The sequence below is a fragment of the Vulpes vulpes genome, chromosome 15, assembly GCF_048418805.1.
Source record: "Vulpes vulpes isolate BD-2025 chromosome 15, VulVul3, whole genome shotgun sequence".
NCBI classification, from domain to species: Eukaryota; Metazoa; Chordata; class Mammalia; order Carnivora; family Canidae; genus Vulpes; species Vulpes vulpes.
The window spans coordinates 12,081,530-12,105,458 of NC_132794.1; the positions used below are offsets into that span (position 1 = coordinate 12,081,530).

Consider the following 23,929-nt stretch of genomic DNA (forward strand, 5'->3'; position numbering starts at 1 on the left):
GAGAAGCAAGGAAGCTAAGAATTCCCAGACCTGATCATAAGTTTTTTTTAATATCCTTGCACATTTTACTATGTGTTAAATATGCTTAAAAAGAAGTACAGTCAGTTCCGCTATAATGCTTGTTCTGAAAATGGGAATTTGTTCCAACATGGACGCTCTACGAGGGAACATTTGGAGCATGATGTCAGTTCTGCATTATTTTATGAATGGTTTCACCTAGCAGAATTTAGATGAGTAGAAATATACAAAGCACACATAGAGTAATGCATACACTTAAAACCTTTCTCTACCTCAGTTCCCCACATGTGTTATGAGATGTACCCATTCACATCTGGTATTACCAATTTCCATCCCAATTTTAGAGAACCTTCTTCCATCTTTCACAATTACAGTTGACCCTAGAACAACACAGGGCTTGAGGCGCCCACCCCTAGAGTCGAAAATCCATGTATAACTTTTGATTCCTCAAAAACTTAACTACTAATTACTTACTATGGATTATAAGCCTTACTGATAACATAAACAGTTAATTAACACATATTTTGTGTGTTATATGTAGTATATACTGTATTCTTACAATAAAGTAAGTTGGAAAAAAGAAAACATTAAGAAAATCACAAGGAAGAGAAGATACATTTACAGCATTGTAGTTATTGAAAAAAATTTACATATTGATTGGACTGGTGCACTTCAGACCCGTGTGTTCAAGGGTCAGCTTACTTACAAGCTCTACCCTCCTGATACCCACTTCTACAAGCAAACTTCAGGTCTTTTTCAACACAAAGTGCTATACTTAAATTCATACCTCTCAAGCTATTTAACAGTGTAAAAACTGTACTACTATTTTTATTAGGTTCCCATCTTTTTTAGCATGTCTCTGTTGGAAGTTTTTGAGTGCTGTGCCCTAAACCCATTTAACCCCCTAAGCTCTGTGGCTACTGGAATTTGTACATTTCGGCGATGCATGATGATTTTTTGGAATGTATATAGTTTTGTTATAACTGAACTGATTGTACTTATCAGCTGAGTCCCAGAAAGAATACTAAAAGGTAGATATTAGGGTAGTATCTTTCATGTGCTTAGTATCCTCTACTTCAGCAGGTTTTCAGATTTGTACTCTCCCTCACATGTATGTGCACATGCACACATGCACACACACAAACACAGGAGCAGTCTGAAAAGCAGGCTAAGGACTTCCTGATTATGAAACTCTGGACATTACTGAATCACTGTAGGATCTTTCTAAGATGCTGAGGGTTTGCATCAGATATTGTCATATATTTCTAATATTTGGTGTCCGAAAGGCATCAAATTGACTTAAAAGAAAAAAATGAGTCCATCTTAGAATGTATTGTCATGACACTCTAGGTTTTAATTGTAACTTGTTGTTTTACTAATGATTCTTTGTTTTCTTCTTGATGCATCCATAGTTTCTGAACAGACATTACAGTCAGGTACAGTATAGAAACTGATCTGTAAATAAAAGCAAATTTTTCTTTATTTTTTTCTAAAGTTGGTATTGTAAATATAGAGAGCCATATAAATGGAAACTTTCTCTTATTTTGCCCTCAGATTCTAACAGGATAAATTAATATCTTGTTTTAATCTGAGAAAAAAATTTTAAGGTTGAGAAAACTAAGTACCTCATTTAGAAGGAAATATGTAATGCTGTCTATCTTCCTGTAGCAAATGCTTAATTCTAATTAAATATAGCTCATCTAGTTTTATTTTCACTTTTATATTTCATTGAACAAACATTGTTAGTGTTCTACCTTATACTCTTAATAGGCTAATGGAAAAAACCCAGACGAGGCTATTTGGGATTAATTTCAGAGTACTATCTGTGGTATTGATAATTGTTCAGCAGCATTTCTCACACGTTATTATTTGAAAAAGCTTTGACTTGTTTTCTCATACAGTGGAGGAATTATTTTTTGTAACCATAAGACCTGCACTAAAATGTGATCTGAACTCTTTTAAAAAGCATCAAGATTGCTAACCAAGTTAGAGGAGTTAAGTGGTTAGGACCTAAAGGTCATTATTTTTCTCACATTTCCTACTTCTAAGAATCTCATGCCTTCCTTTTCTGGACAAGATTCATGAACTTGTCCTTAAATATGAATCAGGAAAAAGGAAAAAAAAGCTAAACTCTTTCCAGAAATTTAGCAGGAAAAGACATCTCTTCTTCCCTTCACTTAAGATTTGGTATCACTTGAGATTTGTTTTGCTTATTTACTATTTGGAATGTTCTAAGACATTATTGGTTATTCTTGTGAGAAGGATTGAAGAGAGCACTTGAATATATTTTTGAGTTAGGTAATGAAATCCATTTTCTGAAATGATATGGCATTTAGGAATGGGCATCTTCTTGAACACAGACTCATTTCTTTCTGCACATTAAGGTGCCAGTTAAGAATACACTAGAAAATTTTAAAAACGCTTTATTCCATTTATAAACCGATTTGACTTTATTAGTTCACACAACATGGCAACATGTTTTCACACAATTCATTATTTGTCTTGCTGAGTATTTTAAGCTGTGAAATCATTTCAGAACTTGTGTTTTGATATAGAATGGATCACAGAGGCAGTTTTCATAATAATAGCAATGGCAGTGCTAAAGACAGAGAATGATTCTTTAGGTACAGCCAGCTTTCAATTAACTATACCAAAAGACCAGAGCAAATCATCTGCTTCCATTACCACCCAACACCTTATACAAGTAATCAGATCAAATAGCAAGAGGCTAGAAGTCTACATGTTTGTCCCTGGAAACAGTGGGATGGGCCCTATATCTACAGCAGTTCCCTCGGAAGGTTCACAGGTCAAACTATTTTCATTCTAATATTAGGATGCTATTTGCCTTTTCACTTTCATTCTCTCACAAGTCTGCTGTTTCTTAGTATCATAAAATAATTAATAATAATAAAATCATTGATAGAGAATAATAAAAAGGTGAGAATCATTGTGATTTCCTTTTCCTCTTACCAGTTAAGTGCCAATTAAATATTCATTCTCTGTTTTTAGATTGAAGTCCTGTTAAGGTTCTAGCTACATTAAGTGCCGAGAATTTAATTTAATGAAAATGAAGTGTGATTTAGAAGGAAGATGGATGGTAGTCAAAAAATATGCAGGAAAGAGATTGAAGATCCGAATGTATTGAGCATTCATTTAACAGTGATTTACCGAGCACTTACTGTGCACCAGGCACTCTATAGTCACTAGAGATACTGCAGTAAACAAAACAGACCAACATTTCTGCCTTTGTGGATCTTCCACTCTTGAGACAGGAGATGACAGTGACAGCGTAAATAAATAAAACTTGCAGTCTATAAATGGTGGTAAATGCTATAGAGAAAAATAAAACAAGGAAGGGAAATGGAAGGTTAGGGAAAGAATGCAGATTTTAATAAGATGGTGAGGAAAAGCCTTGCTGGAAAGTAAAGACTGGAAGGAGGTGAGGAAAGAATACTGCAGGCAGTGGAGACAGTCCATGCAAGTCAGTGCAGAGGCCACCTGGTAGGACCAGGCAGGCCTCTTACTGAAACAGCAGGGAGTCAGCATCTTTGCAGTGAGCCAGCTGGGAAGATGTAGCAGATGAGGACAGAATGGTGATGCACGTTGTTTAGTGCCTTGTAGACCATTGTTAAGGACTTTGGCTTCTACTCTGAGATGGAAAGAATTTCATAGTGACTTCAATCTCTGAAGCCTCATTAGCGTACATAATGTGTATTTTTGTCAGGGAGCCATTTTTCTTCAAGCCACCTGTCAGTAGCTAGAATCTTAAGTGTAAGCGTTCTTAAATGTTTTTGTTTGGAAATAAATAAGGTTTATTTTTTTCCAGCCTTCAAATGAAAGTTATATGAAAGTCAATCACTATATTCCTAAAAATGTATAGTCTCTAGTTTTGTACATTATAAAAACGGTATACTTACTTCACTGAAACAGAACTGTTCTGCATGTTTTACGTTGTTGCAATAATTTTGTAAGAGCATCTTTACTATGACTATTGTATTAAATGTCAAATTTTTTAAAAAATTGTGTTGATTACTTGCATTATGCTGGGCTCTGCATGTATCTTCTGCTTGTTTGTGTATGGTGATAGCTGTACTTTCCAAGCATTATTTCTCAGGTATAAAACTCAATTTCTAAAAGTGGTTTAATGCAGCTAAAATTTTGTTATGTTTTGTTTTTAATTAGCATCTTCCAAAGTACTAAAGAGCATGTGTGAGAATTTCTACAAGTATTCAAAGCCCAAGAAAATTCGAGTATGTGTTGGAACCTGGAACGTGAATGGCGGGAAGCAGTTTCGCAGTATAGCTTTTAAGAATCAGACACTCACCGACTGGCTTCTTGATGCACCTAAGTTAGCTGGCATCCAGGAATTTCAAGGTCTGCTTTTTATAGTAGGGATTTACTTAATAAATCTTGACTGTGATTTTATTAGTCTATAAAACATCTCACAATGTGCATTACCTTATAAAAGAAACTTGGATTTATAAGTTTGAAGGCCAAATCTTTATAGGTAACCACACATATAAGAAAAACTGGTTCTGTTCCTTTAAACTGACACAAAGCAAGCTTATTTTGTAATTGATAATTTCTTAAGCCTAGTGTGTTTCATTTTTTAAATCTAGTTCTCTGGTTAATTACAAAGATAAGACATTCGGGGTGGATTTTGAAAAATCTTACAAAACTGGTTGTGACATTTGTTGGTACTCTATAACTTAACAGTACTGATTTATCCTTGTAAAAACCCAGTTGCCATTCAGCCACCAACCTCTTAATAGCCCAAACCAAACACTGAGCTGAGGATGCTTTTAAGATTTGATTAGAATCATAAATTTAAGGCTGCCTTCTTTTTTTAAAATTCACTTTGAATTCCTTTTCAAATGATACACATCTAGCAAGTATTATGTTTAAAGGTGACATACACAGAAAAAATTGTGAGGTACAGATTTTCTTTTCTTAGTTAACCTGTAATCAGTCACATCTTAAACCCTAAGACTTTCCCCAGACTTTTATTAAAATCCTCCTTTTCACTTATATTGAACCTAATTGAAATCGTGGTTGTCGTAATACGTAGTAGTATAATAGTACTAAATAATACGTAGTAGTAGTAATAGTAGTAAATAGTAGTAATAGTAGTAAAATAACAGCTAACACCACAGTTCTCTAAGTGTGTACATCTAGTCATTTATTCCTCATAACAGACCTGCATAGACACTATTATTATTCTGATTTCACAGATAAGGAAACTGAGACATAGCAGAGGAAGTGACCTGCCCAAGGTCATGGTTGGTAATGGCAAGTCAGGATTTGAACTCAGGCAGTTTGTTTTGGGGTCATTGTGCCATACTGCATAAGTTTCTGGGCAAGTTCCTTAGGTTCTTCAAAGCCTCAGTTTCTTCTCTGTAACTAACGGACAAAAATAATCGCTTATGAAGTGTGTTGCAAATGAGATGAGGCATGCATAATCCTTGCACATAATAGCAGTCAATAAATATTTTTATTTGTTTTATTTCTCTATTCATACTATGTATAAGCCTTTTTCTAGCTACTCTCATTACTGAATACTTGGGCCGCCCAACTACCCCTGGTCTGCTTATCTCAAGTAGCTTCTGTTCTCTCTCTCTGCTTGTCTGTTAGGAGAGAGCGAATGGCTGAAATAGGGGGGCATATCTAAACCCTCGATCTCTATTAATTTTCTTGGATTCTTCTAGGAATAGTAGAAAAATAGTAAAAAGGAAATAGTAGAAAGGTCAAGCCTCTGGTTTTCAAATTTGAATGTGAAAAATCCCTCCTGTTATCTAATTTGAGATAGGCACAGCCACTCTGTGCCTTTTCAGAAGAATCCCTTTATCCAGTATCTATTCATTTCAGCCTTTGAGAAGTGGCTTGTTTCTCTGATACCCTTGGTATAGACTTTAGCGAGAATTTGTTGAAAATTATTTCTTAAAGGACTTAAGGATCTTGATGAATAACAGTCTTAAAAAAGCAAACTTAGGCCTAAATATAAGCTCACTTTAAAGTAACTTTTCCCAATCATTGTTTTTGCCTATAATTTGAATTTGGTTAAATGTAAAACCCAAAAAAGGACTTTCATGAGATCTGGTGTTGATCTTAGTTGTGCTGGGTGAGTGAGAGGGGTGCCAGTTGACTAAGGCTGTATTTTAAAAGTTTTTCTTGGATGCTTAATTGTAGATAAAAGAAGTAAGCCAACAGATATATTTGCAATTGGTTTTGAAGAAATGGTTGAGTTAAATGCTGGAAACATCGTGAATGCAAGGTAAGCCAGCAAAGTAATTGTCTAGTTGATGGGCATAGAATGCAGATAACTAAGTAGTTGTTACAAACATAGATTGAGATAATATATGTAAAGGTGCTTTTTTTTTTTAAAGAGATATAGATAGATTTATTTATTTATTTATATAGATAGATATAGATAGATGGATAGATAGATGATAGATAGATAGATAGATAGATAGATAGATAGATAGATAGATAGGAATAGAGGGAAAGGGAGAAAGAATCTTAAGCAGACTCTACACTGAGCATGGGCCAGATTCAGGGCTCAGTCTCACAAGCCCTGAGATCATGACCTGAGTGAAAAACCAAGAGTCGGTCACTTAATCTACTGTGCTACACAGGCACCCCTTTGCAAGTCTTTTGATATCTGACTTAAAGCACCTGAATTCTCACATTTACTTCTATATTAGTCTGTTGCAGTATGTTGTTTTGATTGAAGTGTATGAAGAAAATCATATAAATATTTCATTGGAAATGGAACTAATTTAATAGCCTTTTCAGATACTTTCTTCTCTGATGCTACACCAAAGCTCAACAAATAGTTTCTTAAAGGTTAGTTCAATATGGAGTCTGAAACCACATCAATGAACTTGTTTTTGTGTTCTGTTACACTAAAATTCATTGGTCTATTTTTTACCCTTGCATGATTTTGAAACATCATGTATTGGTCATTTTGAAAATATTAGTTCACTGAGTTATGTAAATCTTCCAAATTTTGACACATTTCATTGTATATCAAAGCATCATATTGGTTAGTCTCGTTACAATGTCATCAGCAAATTCTTCAAATATTGGAAGCTGTCAAGATCACAGTAGCAGATTCAAGTTTTCCAAAATTCTAATTTTTGCTGGAAAATTCAACTTTTATCATTGGAAATAAATACTATTGGTTGTTTCCCTTAAAAATGTTGGCTCATTTGAAAAATATTTGTCAAAATAACTTAAGTCTGCATAACCATAGTTTGTCATTAGTTCTTTCAAATAAAAAATGCTTTTCCATGAAAAGAGTGGCAGTTAGTTCTCAACTCAAACTATCCAGTGCTTTTCTAACCATCTGTGCAGAAGTGCTTTGTGTGTATTTCCTATTCATCACATAGAATATGAAAAAGATAGGACTCAAGACTGAGCTTTGATCAGATTGATAACATTTATTGCTTCAACAAGGATATTCTGAGGTGAAATGGTAATTTTTTAAATGTAAGTGCTTGGTGGTGAAGACTGATGTAATCCTAGTACGATTTGGTGTCTGGATTCATCTGCAGACATCAGCACTTTTACTCATTGTTGCTTTCGCATCATCATGCAAATGTCAGTCAACACTGAAGAAGACAAAAAAGTCTTAGTAGTATTCTGAAGATAATTTTGACCTCATTGATTTGGGGGAACCCCAGGCCACACTTTGAGAACTACTGTTCTGAAATCTTATTACAAATGCAAATTACTTAAGTGGAACTTAAAGCTTGATTTTAAGAAAGTATGCTTGCTTTTAAATGAGCAGTTGCCCATCTTCTGTGACATTTTTTAAGATTTTCAGAATAAAATTATAGGCTGAAATAGTATGGTATAGTCATCAATCTTGCAAACGATTACAATTTTTTTCTTAGCTGCAGTGAATAGCATTGTAGAAGTCCAATTTCATTCATTTTGCTGTTTGGAATCTCTTTTTTGAAAATAGATATTCATGTCTACAGGGCACCTGGTGGCTCAGTCAGTTAGGTGTCTACCTCTGGCTGAGGTCATGATCCTGGAGTCCTGGGATCGCATTCCGCCTCTAGCTCTTTGCTCCACAGGAATCTGCTTCTCCCTCTCCCACTATCCATGCTTGTGTTCTCTCTTTTTCTCTCTCTCTCTGTCAAGTAATTAAAAAAAAAATCTTTAGGGACGCCTGGGTGGCTTAGTGGTTGAGCATCTGCCTTGGGCTCAGCACGTGATCTCTGGTCAGGGGATCAAGTACCACATCAGGCTCCCCGTGAGGTGCCTGCTTCTCCATCTTTCTATGTCTCTGCCTCTCTCTCTCTCTGTGTGTGTCTAATGAATGAATGAATGAATGAATGAATGAATAAATAAATAATAAATCTATCTTTAAAAAAAAAAGAAAATAGATATTCAGGTTAAAATAGAACATACTCTTACAGTTTCTACTACCAAATTGTTCAGTTGGTTGTCTAAGTGAGTTTAATCAAATTATTCTTTTTTTAAAAAATTTATTTATTTATTCATGACAGACAAAGAGAGGCAGAGGGAGAAGCAGGCTCCCTGAGGGGAGCCCAATGCGGGGACTCGATCCCAGGACACCAGGATCACACCCTGAGCCAAAGGCAGATGCTCAAAGGCTAAGCCACCTAGGTGCCCGTAATCAAATTATTCTGAAGTAAAGTGATTATTCATTCATTCAACCAGTATCTATTGAGCCCTGTTCTAGGTACTAAAGATATATTAGTAAATAAGATAGGCAAGAACCCCTACTTCCGTGAATCTTCTATTCTAGTGGAACAGACAGGCAATAAACAATAACTGTAATAACTAAGTTACAGGTATACCTTGGAGATCTTGCAGGTTCAGTTCTCAACCACTGCACTAAAGCAAATAGGACAATAAACCTAGTCAAATTCCAATGCATATAAAAGTTAAGTGTACACTATACTATAGTCTGCTGTCAATGGCACCATGTGTAACTAACAACATACACCCCTTAATTAAAAAATACTTCATTGCTAAAAAATGCTGGTCACCATCTGAGCTTTCCACTAGTTATAATCAATCACCATAACAAATATAATAAAAATAAGAAAAGTTTGAAATATTGTGAGAATTATCAAAATGTGACAGAGACAGGAAGTAAGCAAATGCTGTTGGGAAAGTGGCACTGATAAGCTTGCTTATTACACAGGAATGCCACAGACCTTCAATTTGTAAAAAACACATTATCTGGGAAGCACAATAAAGCAAGTCACAGTGAGACAAGGTGTGCTTATATGTAGCATGGTAGAAGATGATAAGTGGAATGGAAAGTAAACAGAAGTAAAGAGGGTCAGCCATGTGGTGTTGTGCAGTTTCAATGGAATGATCGGGTAGGGTTCACTGGACCTGAGAAGTGAGCTGGATAAATAGAAGAAAGTCATCATTCTCTTCTTAGAATCCAAATTGTAGTGGTAGGATTATGGTAGGTAGTAGAGGAGAATCCATGTGCTGGATTTGTATTTTGGGGTCGGTATGGCGGGGTTAGATTAGATAAATGGGCGTGAGGTCATGTTCTGGCTCACCACTTATAATGTGTGTGGCCTGGAACTATAAAAACACACTCTTTTGCTCTCCTTGTAGGCTCTTGGGCATTCTTTGGAGATTCAGACTTATTCTGAAAATCTATAAAGACCCCAGCATTTATGCTACCTTCTCTATGAACTGTGTTTCAGACTAATTGAATAGTTGAGAAAAGTTCTTTATAGAAGAATTCTAACTTACTGCAAATGCCTATGGAATGCTGAAATTATAAAATCAACATTGTGCAACCCTTAATGAAGTAATGGCAGTGATCAATAGACACTAAAACCTTAAAAGGATTAATGGGAGAACTTTTCATTATAAAGAGTTGATTAGATTCAGAGTCTGCATAGCAGATCAGGTTTAACAGCACAGAGATTAGGTACTTCCTGCTTTGATGCAAGGGTGACTGTATTTGCCATTAGGTTATTTTTGCCAAAACAAATAAATAAATTTGAATGGATTCCTTAAGCTTCTGCATTAACCAGTTTAAAGCAAATACGAGTGTTAGAGGAACAAGTTAAGATACTGTGAAGACACATCAGTCAAATCCAGACTGTTGAACATTTCACAGACAAATGGCCCAACTTCTTAAAAAAATAAATAGCATTAAAAAGGGGATGGATCTGGGAAGATTGAGAGACTATTAAAGATTCAAGAAATATAACAAGCAAATGCATTGTGTGGGCCCTGTATGGACCCTGTTTTATTTGTATTTTTATTTCTTGAAGATTTTATTTATAGGAGAGAGAGGGGGAAGGGGCAGAGGGAGAAGGAGAGAAGCTCAAGCAGACTCCCTGCTGAGCACAAAGCCCAATGCGGGGCTCGATCTCACAACCTTGAGACCATGACCTAATCCTAATAGAATTGTGATTATGTAAAAATTAAAATGTCCATTGCATTAGATGGTGCATACTAAAGTATATATAGGTGAAATGGCATGTGTCTTAGATTTAGTTTAAAATATTCTAGGTTCATGCATGTGTATACACATGAGCACACACACAAGTGAGGAGAGAGAAGAAAAAAGATTGCCAAAATGTTACTTGTTGAAGGGAGGTAATAAGTTTATGGTGCTGTATCTTACGATTATCTCTTTTTTGTACATGTTTAAAATTTTCCATGATAAGTTTTAAAAAGATATTAATTATAGTATGGAAAATAAAAAGGTGGAAAGCATGTCTGGAAGCATGTACTTCTCTGTTATCCTAATGAAAACTAAAGGAAAAAGTACAACTGTAGATTACTCAAATGGTGGGCACTCATTTGATAACTATGCTCAGATTTTCTTCGTAAAGGAGTAATAGACTTTGAAGTATGTTATTCTTTTGGCTAAATTTTAGGTTTTTCTTTTTAAAGGAAACAAAAGATAGCCTACATAAATATTTCACTGTTGGTATGGATCTCATAACTGTTTGATCTCATGTAGTCTTATAAAATTTGAGTATATAAAGATATATTTGACAATTGCCTTATAAAGTAGGCTGTGTTGTCAATGTCTATTAAAAGATTCCCTTTTTAATATATTCTGGTAGCACAACCAATCAGAAGCTCTGGGCTGTGGAACTGCAGAAGACCATCTCCAGAGACAACAAGTATGTGCTGCTGGCTTCTGAGCAGCTGGTGGGCGTCTGCCTGTTTGTTTTTATCAGACCACAGCATGCTCCTTTCATCAGGTCAGTAAACACTGCACTCTTGGAAGGCTACATCCTACTATCATGTAACAAGAAAAAGACCTGGAATGTTTGTTGCTTCAGAGAAAACACTCTTGAATCTTGGTTTTAAATGTGTTTTTAATTAAAGAGTCATTAATAGTTTTACCATACTGTTGCTCAGCCTTGTCCTCAAACTGTTAGTTTTATATTTATGTCATAGACATTCCTAATTTCTTATGTGCACAGAAATATTGGAAGTTCTGATCTTTGATTTAGAGTCCTTTGTTTTAAAGGGATGTTGCAGTTGATACTGTGAAGACTGGAATGGGAGGTGCCACTGGAAATAAGGGAGCAGTTGCAATCCGAATGCTATTCCATACAACAAGCCTCTGCTTCGTCTGTAGCCACTTTGCTGCAGGGCAATCACAAGTCAAAGAAAGAAATGAAGATTTTGTAGAAATTGCACGGAAGTTGAGTTTTCCAATGGTAAGCTCTTACTGATTGTTCTTGAAGATGAAACTTTTTTATTTTTTAAAGATTTTATTTATTTATTCATGAGAGGCATAGGGAGAGGGAGAAGTAGGCTCCTTGAGGGGAACCCGACATGGGACGTGATCCCAGGACCCCAGAATCACACGTTGAGCCAAAGGCAGATGCTCAACCACTGAGCCATCCAGGTTCCCCGAAGATGAAGCTTTGAAATGCACTTTAATTTATCCCTAATTCTCTATCAGTTTTTAAAAATTTAAGATAGTTCCTAGAAACATTAACAGTGGTCACCTAAATAGATGTTTCATGTGTTATTAGTCTTGGGGCAAATAAATAGGGCCTGGCCAGAGGAAGGCAAGCATATCTGAAGCAAAGAAATAGTTGTAAAACATTTTTTAGATTGACTTTTTTGAACCTAAAATCCCTTCTCCTTGCCTTCAGGGAAGGATGCTATTTTCCCATGACTACGTATTTTGGTGTGGTGATTTCAACTATCGGATTGATCTCCCTAATGAAGAAGTTAAAGAGCTCATAAGACAGCAAAATTGGGATTCTCTTATAGCAGGAGATCAGCTTATCAATCAAAAAAATGCTGGACAGGTACATACATATTTAAGAAGACTCTTGCGTTGAGAAGAAGGGGACGTTTATTATGAGACATGCTTTCCTTAATCATAGTGTCCTCCCCACCTTTTTAAAATTCTCTTGGAGTTTTTCTTTTCTCTTCTCTTTTTTCTCTTCTCTTCTTTTCTTTTCTCTTCTTTTCCTTCCTCTTCTTTTCTTTTCTTTCTTTCAGAGGGGGAGAAAAGGTGGAGGGCACAGGGAAAGGGAGAGAGAGAATCCCAAGCCCTGGGTGTGGAGCCCTACAGTGGGGCTCGATCTCACAACCCTGAAATCATAATCTGAGCCAAAATCAAGAGTTAGATGCTTCACCGACCGAGCTACCCAGGTGCCCCTCTTGGAGTCTCTTCATACTTAAATACATGTCTCTAGTTTAACAAACACTGAATTACCTTTCCTTAAAGAATAAAAAAAGAAAAGAAAAAAGACTCATATTTCCAGGAGGAAAATATGGTAAGCCTCTGTAACATTCACCTTCAAGTAGAAGAGTATACATTTTTGGTTCTTTCTTTTTTCAATAGTAGTGAATTTAGAATCTTAGTCTTTAGAGCCAGTTTTTTGCCTTTAAGATCCCGTGAAAATCTACTTTATTCTTTTGTTTCTAATATCATCTAAAGATTTCTAAAACCTGTTTTTTAAAACTTACAGCCACAAAATTTTAGAAGGTTAAAATTTTTTTTTTTTTTTTTTTTAAAGGTAATTGAGGCCACTTGAAATGGTTCCTTTCTGATCATGTGATTTAAATTCTAACACTTTGGGCCCCACTTAACTTTTTAGGCTTTACTTCCTCATTTGAGAATTAGATGTCAGACTATATGATTTCTAAAAATCCACTATAGTTTTGTCTCTTAGAACTCAAAGGCCTGATAGAATTCCCTTATTCTACATTTTTGTACTTTGTTTAATCAAAGGTCAAACAAGTGGCATGAGCAAGTCCTAGGTTTTTGTTTTTTTTTTTTTTTAACCTTTGTTCCATTCCCCCCACACAACCACCTTAAAATCTTCTGGTGTCGCCTCTGTACTTCCACACAGCAAGCCTCTGTTGCTATTTCTTGATTTTCTTTTTCCACTTGGGCATTCTGTATTTATTAGCTTGCTGTGGACTAGAGGATTACTACTCTTACGTCTTCTCCCCCCCAGTTGTTTTTTTATAGAAAAAAGAAAAAAGAAAAAGAAAAGTGTTTATCTAATGGACACAAATTTTGTGTGAATCTCCACCGCATAATAAACATTTAATGAATGGCTGTCTGAATGAAAACAGAACTTTTTTTTTCAAATAATTTACTTTGCGTATGTTTGTTTTAGATTTTTAGAGGATTTTTAGAAGGAAAAGTGACCTTTGCTCCGACATACAAATATGACTTGTTTTCTGACGACTATGACACCAGTGAAAAGTGCCGCACCCCTGCTTGGACAGACCGTGTCCTCTGGAGAAGAAGGAAGTGGCCTTTTGACAGATCAGGTTCGGATGTGGACTTCCTCATTTAAATTTGCTAATGCGAATTTTAGGAGGAAGAAGGTAGTGATATAAATGTTAAGGGAGGAGGGCTGCTTTTTTTCAACAAAGGTTTCTAGAATAGAAGAGATAAAATATAAAACAATCTTTAAAATATTCTCAGACTTGTTTATAAAAATTTAATTTTTTAGTCTATTTTCTTTCAGTGACATAAATTCATATAAAAAGAAACAAGGACACACTTTTCTGAAATTTTTATGAAAATCTCAATGGAGTGCTAATGAAGGTTTTTAATTTGAATAACAGCAATAATCGCACCTCGGATAAACCTCATTGGCTACGATACTGCCACTGCGCAAAGCTAATTTGAATAACTAATATGGTTCATAAATATAATGAACTGCCATTTGTCTATTGAATTACTTATGAAACACTATATGGTCACAGGCCTTTAATCTCAGAAGTAAAGCCTTAATTTTTACTAAGTAAAGCATACAATGATAATTTAACCAAAACACCTCTCTAACTTAAAGGTATCTAGACTTCCTGCTGACTAACAAGTTTATCAGGCATCCCAGCCTTGGGTGACAGAGGCCTGCCTATAAAGCAAAGCAGCTAGCTCCTTGCTCCCCATGATCTGTCATGCTCATGTAGCTTCTCTTGTGTGTGTGTGTGTGTGTGTGTGTGTACTTTTTATTTCTGACTACAGCTGAAGATTTAGATCTTCTAAATGCTAGTTTTCAAGATGGAAGCAAAATCCTGTACACATGGACTCCTGGCACTTTGCTGCACTATGGAAGAGCTGAGCTGAAGACTTCTGACCATAGGTTTAAATAGTCTTGGTACTTCTAATGGTGCTTGAAATTTATTTGAAATACATGCTTTCTTAAACATTTCTAACACACTCATCTTTCTTTATGCCTCAAGGCCTGTCGTTGCCCTGATTGATATAGATATATTTGAAGTTGAAGCTGAAGAGAGGCAAAACATTTATAAAGAAGTAATCGCAGTTCAGGGCCCACCAGATGGTACAGTATTGGTCTCAATCAAAAGTTCTGTCCAAGAAAATAATTTTTTCGATGATGCTTTGATTGATGAGCTTCTGCAGCAGTTTACAAATTTTGGTGAAGTTATCCTCATAAGGTGAGTAAAATATTTAGTGTCCAAAAGCAGCTCATGACTCATAAGTATTTTTCTGTATCAGAAATTACCTTTTTATTGTTTGAATAGCATAGGAGTATAGTAGACCCTTGAATAGTGTGGTATTTGAGGGCACTGACCGCCCCCAGGCAGCCAAAAATCCACTTAGAAGTTTGACTCCCCCAAAACTAAAAGTCTACTATTGATCGGAAGCCTTACTAGTAAGGTAAACAGTCAATTAACATATTTTATATGTTATATGTCATATATCCTTATAATAAATAAAGTAAGTTAGGGGAAAGAAAATGTTATTAAAATCATAAGGAGGAGAGCAAGCACAGTACTGTATGTATCGGGAAAAATCCACATAAGCAGACATGTGCAGTTCAAACCTGTGTTGTTCAGGGGTCAACTGTATTTTTATTTCCAAACTATAGGAATATCATACTATAGAAATGTTATTCAAAGGATTCATAGGTTTTGAAACTAAATTGTGGTTAGAAAGCTTTGCAATTGAGTAACAAAAGTTTGTGTGAACAATTGATGACAAAAATATGTATGCATTTAGATATGGTATCTTAAGACTCCCATACAATCTAATGTATAACACAACCCCATGGCAAAAATGGAGCTACGATCACTGTTTTATTTTTGTTAGGAGAGCTAGGAGTAAAGCAGAGTGACTTTTCCTCCCTCACTTTAAGAAATCTGATGTTTTAAGAAATTTTAAGTACATTTAATTTCCAGCTAACAGAGAAACAGCACCACAGGAGGAATAGTCAGGAGTCATCCATTCCAGTCTTCATTTCTGGCTTGACTTAACCATCTGCCTTTTCCAGAACCAGATGCTTCTTTCCTTGTTTAAAAAAATGTTTTCTTCCAAGTGTTCAGCAGTTTTTGAGAGACTGAATGACATGTATGTGTTTGAATTTCATGGGGAAGAGGTTTGATTCCTTTCTGTGCTTTTCATCTCATTTAGGTATGTTTTATAGATATTTGGATGATAGATCTCTGTATTAGGTGCTGTGGAAGAGCAGAGGAGAATTGAAGACTATTCTTGCTTATAATCTAGTTGGGAAGACCAGAATTGTGTAATGGCTTCCCTAGATCTTAAACAAAGTACTCCACAGACTGAGGATGGTGTGCTTTCTGTAGAGCAAGAAGAATGCCTAAGAAACCTAGAGCCCTTTCAGAGAGTAAAGGAGCAAATAGAGAAGAAATTGCATTTATATGTCCCTCAAAACTTTTTAACAAAGATCCATCCCAGAGCTTTAAAATAAAACAAAAATTTCTAAAATCCTAAGGTACTAGGAAGTACGTAGTAAAATCTTCAAGTTTACAGATGAAAGTAAGCTTTGCCAAGTACAGAAAGCCAAATTACCAGGAGCGCCATGTGGGCAGCATTGTAGCAGACAAGTGTCCTCATGAGCAAACGTAAAAGAATCCAAAGTGTACATAAAGGATGAAAGACTCTGATAAAGAAAAACCTCTTTATAACCCAGTCTCAAAGGAACTTGGTATTAAATTTGAAGTCAAAAGTTTTCTCCAAAGTACTTGTCATCATTAGAAAAAATATTGGTAACAAAACAAGGTATTACCCTAACATTATAAAACTATGCATTTCCTCCACACATGGAATATTCTCATTGTTATACCTGTGGACAACCAACTTAGAATAGAAAGAGCAGACATGGAAGTAAACAAGGAGAGGACTACTGTCACCAGTAAAGCTAGACCATTATCTTTTGGTCTAGAATAAAACAACCATTCAGGAGTGACCAAAGTCTGTAAACCCATTTATTTGTAAATAAGAGATTCCCTGGAAATGTAAACAGGGCAAATTTAGATACTTTTATTAATTGAGAGAAAAATCTAGAAGCTTTTACCCCAGTAGTAGAAAACAGGAAGAAAACACAGCTTCTGAAAAGATCTACATAAGCCCATGGTTATTAGAACCAGAATCATGGGGGCACCTGGGTGGTTCAGTCAGTTAAGCATCTGCCTTTAGCTCCCGTCCTGATATCAGGGTCCTGGGATCAAGCCCCATGTTGGGCTCCCTGCTCATCAGGGAGCCTGCTTCTCCCTCTTTCACTCTCCTTCCCCCTACTCGCATTTGCTTGCTCTCTCTCTCTCTCTCTCTCTCTCAAATAAATGAAATCTTTGGGGAAAAAAAAGGAACTAGAATCTCTTGCTGAAGTTAAAAATGCATAAGGAGCACATTGCTAATTAAGGATAGGATCAAGAAATGAGCCTTGCCATATGACCAAAAATGCTTTGGTTCTACTACCAAAGAACAAACACTGTGGATCCCCCTTTATCCATGGTTTACAACAAACTAAGGCATGGTTTCAGTTACGTGAGGTCATCTGTGATCTGGAAGCAGATGATCCTCCCTCTGAGGTAGGGTCAGAAGGTCAGTAATAGCCTGCTGTTATTCCATAATGCCTATGTCATTCCCTTCACTTGATCTATCATGTAGGCATTTCATCATCTCACATCATCACAAGAAAGGTGAGTACAATCCAATAAGATATTTTGAGAGAGACCACATTCATATAACACTTATTACGGTATATTGTCATAATTGTTCTATTTAATTTTTTTTAATACATTTTATAAATTTTTTTTCAATTTTTATTTATTTATGATAGTCACACAGAGAGAAAGAGAGAGGCAGAGACACAGGCAGAGGGAGAAGCAGGCTCCATGCACCAGGAGCCCAACGTGGGATTCGATCCCGGGTCTCCAGGATCGTGCCCTGGGCCAAAGGCAGGCACTAAACCGCTGCGCCACCCAGGGATCCCTATTTTTTTTTTTTTAAGATTTTATTTATTTATTCATGAGAGACCCAGAGAGAGAGGCGCAGAGACACAGGCAGAGGGAGAAGCAGGTTCCATGCAAGGAGCCTGATGTGGGACTCGATCCTGGGTCTCCAGGATCACACCCCGGGCTGCAGGTGGCGCTAAACCACTGCGCCACCGGGGCTGCCCTGTTCTATTTAATATTGCAAAGCCCTTGCTGTGCCTGATTTATAAACTGAACTTTATTGTAAGTGTGTATGTAGAGAAAACATAGTATAGACAGGGTTTGGTACAATCTGCAGTTTCAGGCATCCACTGGGGTTCTTGGAATGTATCCCCCATGGATAGAAGGAGAGCTGTCGTAATGTTTGAGGTTGGGGGACTGGTGAGCATAAGTGCAACTTTATGGTAGTGAGAGTATAACCTTTGGAGGAGGGATCTTCTCCATTGGCAACATGGAGGTATTCAGGTATTCACATGGGAATGATGTCTCTGTCTCTTTCAAATGATGGCATCCTGTAGCTTAGTAACTGTATGCCAAAGAAATTAAGTCACTTATCTTGGTCATATTTGGGTGATTGTAGAATCTGTTCCAGCCCTCTGATTTAGACAGGATAAAGTACTTATTCATATTTCTGCTTTTTAGCCTCTTCCTCTTGATACACATCAGCCATACTTTTGAATCCTAGGTTAAGTGTGTGTATGTACACGTGTACATATTTACATATTTACACCTTTGAAAAATCTGCAGGGATTTCTGGTCTTGATTTGTATAATTGGGAGTTGTTCAATGTGTAAAATTGTTTCTATGAATAAGACTGATACTATTCTTGTTTTCCTCTTTTTTTAAAACCATAACATTATTACATGTCAGTGATCATCTTATTCAGAACTTGTTTAGTGTCCTTTTTATTTTTTCTTTTGGGGTTTCTTATTTCAAAATTACAAACTTAGGGAGATCCCTGGGTGGCGCAGCGGTTTGGCGCCTGCCTTTGGCCCAGGGTGCGATCCTGGAGACCCCGGATCGAATCCCATATCGGGCTCCCGGTGCATGGAGCCTGCTTCTCCCTCTGCCTATGTCTCTGCCTCTCTCTCTCTGTGACTATCATAAGTAAATAAATAAAAATTTAAAAAAAAATTACAAACTTAGAATCATAGCAAGGCCACTGAAGTCCCAAGAGAGTAAATGGCTGTCAATGAATAAAGGCAAGGACCACAACAAATAAAGGCAGCTTAGGGCCAGTCAGATTTAAACATTCTAATGACAACTCCCTATCTTATTTCTTGATCAACGGAAATTTGCTTCAGGGAAGTCATCGAGACCATGAAAATATATAGTTCTGGACTACAGGGACAGGGGACTTGGATTCTAGCCCTGTAACTCATTATCCTTCTAGAGTCACTTTGAACAAGCCACTTAGAACCTCTGGCCCTTTTTTCCCTTGTCAGTGAAGTGAAGGATTAGATTAGCATGGATCACAAATGGGAGGTCCACAGGTCCTGCTTTATTAGCATAATATTTGAAACAAATTTGAATTTGAAAGCTTTTAGAGGAAGAGTGCCCTCTTCAGATCATCAGCGATCCTATTGCTCTCCCCATTGTTTTTCACTTCCTGGCCTCTATGGGCCCGTTAATCATATAGTCATTGGGCTAGTTATATATAAGGTATTAATTATTTTTTATGGTTTATTTTTTTTCTTGAAGGTTTGTGGAAGATAAAATGTGGGTCACATTTTTGGAGGGAAGCTCTGCCTTGAGTGTTCTGAACCTAAATGGTAAAGAGGTAAGGTAGCATTTGTTGATTCTAAACCATTTTGAAATAAGGTATCTGAAGATTATGTTTTTATAGACATGCAGCGAAATCGTCTAAATGTATTTCCAGTGCAAAGCCTTATGGTGTGTTTTAATATTTATTATTTAGACTAGGTTTCTGACTGGCTTGGAATTACTTTGATCCTCCCTAAAGATACTAACCACTGGTAAGAGACTAAGAAGAAAACGTGTTTACCACCTAATTGGATTTTTATTATATGGAAACTTTATTAATTGAGATACATATTGTGGCTCATTCATTGTAGGAAAGATTTCTATCAAATGAAGAAAATGCTTTATTTACAAGAAAACAGGGGAAGAAGATATACTGTATTCCTAGGAACTTGTTTTATTGGCTTAGATCATGGTGCCCAGATACCTTATTCAGGTATAGGTAAAATAATTCCCATAGATGACAAATCCATCTCCCTGAAATATTTTTGGAATCTTTCAATTAGTGGAGGTATTCCTAACCTATGATTTAAAAATGTTATTGATGGAAGAAATCTACATCAATGACCTAGAATAGTTTACTTCTATAAAGTCCTGTGTCTATTTTTTCTGAATGTTTTTGGATAGATCCTAAATTACTGAGTATATGGTCACTAGACTAGATGATCTAAAGTCCAGGCCTAATTTCTCCCAACAGTGAACAGGCAGCTCATAAGGACTTCTCTGAGCTTCCTCTTCTATCACATTACTTGAGTTTCCTTGGAATAAAAGTAAAATTTCCACACATATATTGCTTTTGAAAGAGGTTTTATATGCTAGTTTTACCTAGTGTAATAGTCATACCCAAGCAAAATAAATTGTAAAGAAAGATAATGAAGAACCCTAATCCAACCATTACAAAATAATTTCTCTTAACCTTCATGGATGCATGTATATAAAAACCAATGGTATTATATATACATTTGTGTGTGTATTAACACAAGTGGGATATACATGTTCACATATACATACATGCACAGACACAAACAAGATTGTGTTGTAAATGCTGTTTTCTCACTACCTCTTCACTTGAGACTATGTCGTGGACATTTTTCTCTATGAGCAAATATGTCATTGTTAATGTCTGCATTAATTTCATTATGTGGATAAATACATAAATTTATTTAACAAACTCTTATTAATAGCTAGATTTTATCCAACTTTTAATTATTAAAACCACTCCAGGGAAATCCTGTGTACACTATAACTTTGTGTGCTTCTCCTATTATTCCTGACCTTAGGATAAATCCCTAAATATTAAATTTGCTTTATTAGAAAGTATAGACATATTAAAATTTGGTGCTTGCTGCCTAATTGCTTTTCAGAAAGTATAGATCTAATTATATAATGCCTCAGATTACCTAAGATCTGCATCCTGATTGATGCTGGGTAATTTCTAACTTTGACAACCTAGAAAACCAAAAGTAGTATGTCATTTCCATGAAGATTTGGATTGCTGGTTATCTTAATTTATTGGCCATTGGTACTTTCTAAATGAGCTGTTTATGTCCTTAACCCATTTTTCCCTGAGGTATTTATTCATCTTCTGAAGCAGCCTTGGTGTAAAGTTCAGTCCCTTTCCATTTGTGCTGCAGACATTCCTGTCAGTATTGTAACTTTATTGTGTCTTAACTGTATGGAAAATTACAGATTTTTTAACTTCTAGCTTTAGTTTCTTCAAAAGCATGTCCTCATCCCCAAGGATATAAATATTTAAGAGCAACTCTCAATTTGACCTTGCCAGCTTACTCCCTTGCTGAGTATTTCTTTTGCCTTTCTCTGATAGTTTAATTTTCCTTGTTTTATTTTTTTCCCCTCTAATTCAGCCCTCTCACCTTTAAGTCTAGTTATCTGCATTATGCTCTTAGGAAATACCCTCTCTTAGCTCCCTAAAAATATTTTGAAAATTCTGTAAAAATTATGTTTATGGAAAGTACGTAATAATGTTTAATTTGTCCTTTTGAAAGTTAGACATTTCCAAATGTCTAGTCTGCTGCCTTTGTTAATAACATTATTTCAGCCCCAGGTCTTTTAGGATGTAGATCCATAAGAGTTCTTCCATTCCAGGGGAGGATCTGGAAAAAGTTAGTTTAAATGGGGTAAACCTAAAGGATTACCTTTTTTTTTTTTTTTTAAGATTTTATTTATTTATTCGTGAGACACACAGAGAGAAGCAGAAACAGGCAGAGGGAGAAGCCGGCTCCTCACAGGGAGCCTGATGCAGGACTCGATCCCAGAACCCCGGGATCATGAATCATGACCTGAGCCAAAGGCAGATGCTCAACCACTGACCCACCCAGGTGCCCCCAAAGATGACCTTCTTGAGCATGTTCTTGAAAGACCTATGAAGCGTGTTGCCAAGTTCTGAAATGGAATTGATTTGCTCTGATAGGCAGGTGAAGGATGATTAGCTTCTTACAACACTAACTTCAAAGTTCAGGGCAGATTCTAAATCGCTATTAAAAACCGTACCATTCAGGCCAACAGCTTTCAGTGTCTCCATTCTGTGCCTTCAAGGAATTCTAATTCGATAGCACTTGGAACCAAGGAAGATCTGTACCCTCAGAGGTGCCGGCTGTCTTCTCAGCATGTTGGTCACAGCTACACAGCTTATTTGGAAATACCAGAAAAGTTCACTTATTTTATATACTCCAGAAGCTCTTTAAATGAAGGGAGTTGAAACTATGTAGGAGAGAGCTTACATTTTAAAAAGCAAATTTGTTACATGTTATGAATTTTAAATGAGAATGTTTTTCTAGTGCACAGTCTCTGTTTGAGACCAGGGAGTCTGTGGCTTTCTACAAGTTTTTTGAGATTATTTTTTAAATACATCAACAGGCTGGTGTGACTTAATTATAATGTGTTTGTTTTAGATCATACTTTTGTCTAAAAGCCACTCACAGTTATAGGAAAGGCAGAATGCCAATCCTTCTCTTCTAGAATTGTTTCAATTAAGAACAGTTACTTAACCTGTGGATCAAAATCAAAGGAAGTATAAAATTATGTAGCAGAGTCGTCAGTGAATTTACATCTGGCCAGGGAAAGATACTGGCTACAGCAAAGGAAACCTGGATCTGTGTGCATCTTAGAAGAAAGACCTTAGATTTAGCAACACGGTCTTTTAGAGCGAAGATTGGGAATGTTTCAGGTACTTAAAAATTCAGTATATGTGAGACAGTATACGTTGTATTGAATCTAGCTGAATGAAGTCTAGATTATTGCATAGTGTAACTAAAACAGTTGCTTTTTTCCAAGATAATTTTCATGCCAATGAATTTGTATTTTCCATCTCTTTTTATCAACTAGTTATTGGGTCGGACTATAACTATTACTTTAAAAAGTCCAGACTGGATCAAAAATTTGGAGGAAGAAATGAGTTTAGAGAAAATTAATGTTGCATTGCCATCATCGACAAGCTCCACCCTGCTTGGTGAAGATGCGGAGGTCACCGCAGATTTTGATATGGAAGGTTTGTTTATGGAACACATTGACTTTGACTTCTTTGCTTCTAGATAAGTGTCCTTCTTATCAGTGAAGTCTTAGCCTCCAAGTTTATCCATCTCTATCTTCTTGCCACACACAGAGCAGTATTAATTAAATTTGTTTTGCATTGTATTGTGTCTCTTTTGCCTGTACCTAGACTTCAGATTGCAAATGTATTGGCCATTCTTCCATTTAAAGGTTAAGATCTTTACAAGTGTAGGTTTATGTCCTTCTGTGCTAGGAGCACGAATTGGTATTTCTGGTATGGGGTTATGGTCCTACTAGTTGCAGTTAAGGTAGAAAAGTAGAAGTTCAAAATGGGTGTTCTAACAACAGAAATGAGTTCTAAGTAGTTACAACAAAAGAAGATCCTTTTCAAAGTAATTTTTAAAGGATTATCAAGAAGGCTAGGAACACATGCATTTGAATGGATCCATATAAATGTAGCTATTTCAAATTTAGTGTTTAGTATCCAGTCATCTGGATAATAATTTCCTTAAATGTGATTTTTTTTTAAAGATTTTATGTATTTATTCATGAGAGACACAGAAAGAGAAGCAGAGACACAGGCAGAGGGAGGAGAAGCAGGCTCCATGCAAAGGAGTTTGAGGTGGGACTCGATCCCAGGAATCCAGAATCAGGCTCTGAGCCAAAGGCAGATGCTACTCAACCGCTGAGCCACCCAGGCATCCCTCCTTAAATGTGATTAAGAAATGAAGGTGCCTTCTCATGCTATATGCTGTATTATTCTAGCATATTTCCCATGACAGTGCATCCCTTAGTTTAAAAAATGACAACATATCATACTGTGAGGCCATGTATATCCAGTTAACACAATTAAAAGTTGAATCCTTACAACTCCAGCTTTCATGTTCCTCTGTTCATTCATTGGCTTAGTCCATACATTTAT

The 23,929-nt window shown here is 36.2% G+C and overlaps 1 protein-coding gene and 1 pseudogene across 50 annotated transcripts in view; one reads left to right on the plus strand and one right to left on the minus strand.

Moving 5' to 3' along the window:
- The window catches only part of SYNJ1 (synaptojanin 1), a 91,645-nt gene that overhangs the window by 47,302 nt on the left and 20,414 nt on the right, over window positions 1–23,929 (plus strand). For 25 of the 50 annotated variants that reach the window (XM_072740812.1, XM_072740826.1, XM_072740814.1 and 22 more), the window contains exons 13-23: window positions 1,431–1,454; window positions 4,201–4,392; window positions 6,205–6,289; window positions 11,106–11,246; window positions 11,519–11,711; window positions 12,156–12,314; window positions 13,641–13,797; window positions 14,501–14,618; window positions 14,719–14,934; window positions 19,438–19,516; window positions 22,843–23,005. In XM_072740812.1, the coding sequence (XP_072596913.1) occupies window positions 1,431–1,454; window positions 4,201–4,392; window positions 6,205–6,289; window positions 11,106–11,246; window positions 11,519–11,711; window positions 12,156–12,314; window positions 13,641–13,797; window positions 14,501–14,618; window positions 14,719–14,934; window positions 19,438–19,516; window positions 22,843–23,005 (1,527 nt within the window). The remainder of the gene's footprint in view (window positions 1–1,430; window positions 1,455–4,200; window positions 4,393–6,204; window positions 6,290–11,105; window positions 11,247–11,518; window positions 11,712–12,155; window positions 12,315–13,640; window positions 13,798–14,500; window positions 14,619–14,718; window positions 14,935–19,437; window positions 19,517–22,842; window positions 23,006–23,929) is intronic. The other 25 variants (XM_072740830.1, XM_072740816.1, XM_072740818.1 and 22 more) reach the window with 1 other exon arrangement.
- Window positions 14,022–14,154, minus strand: LOC112909298 (U4 spliceosomal RNA; annotated as a pseudogene).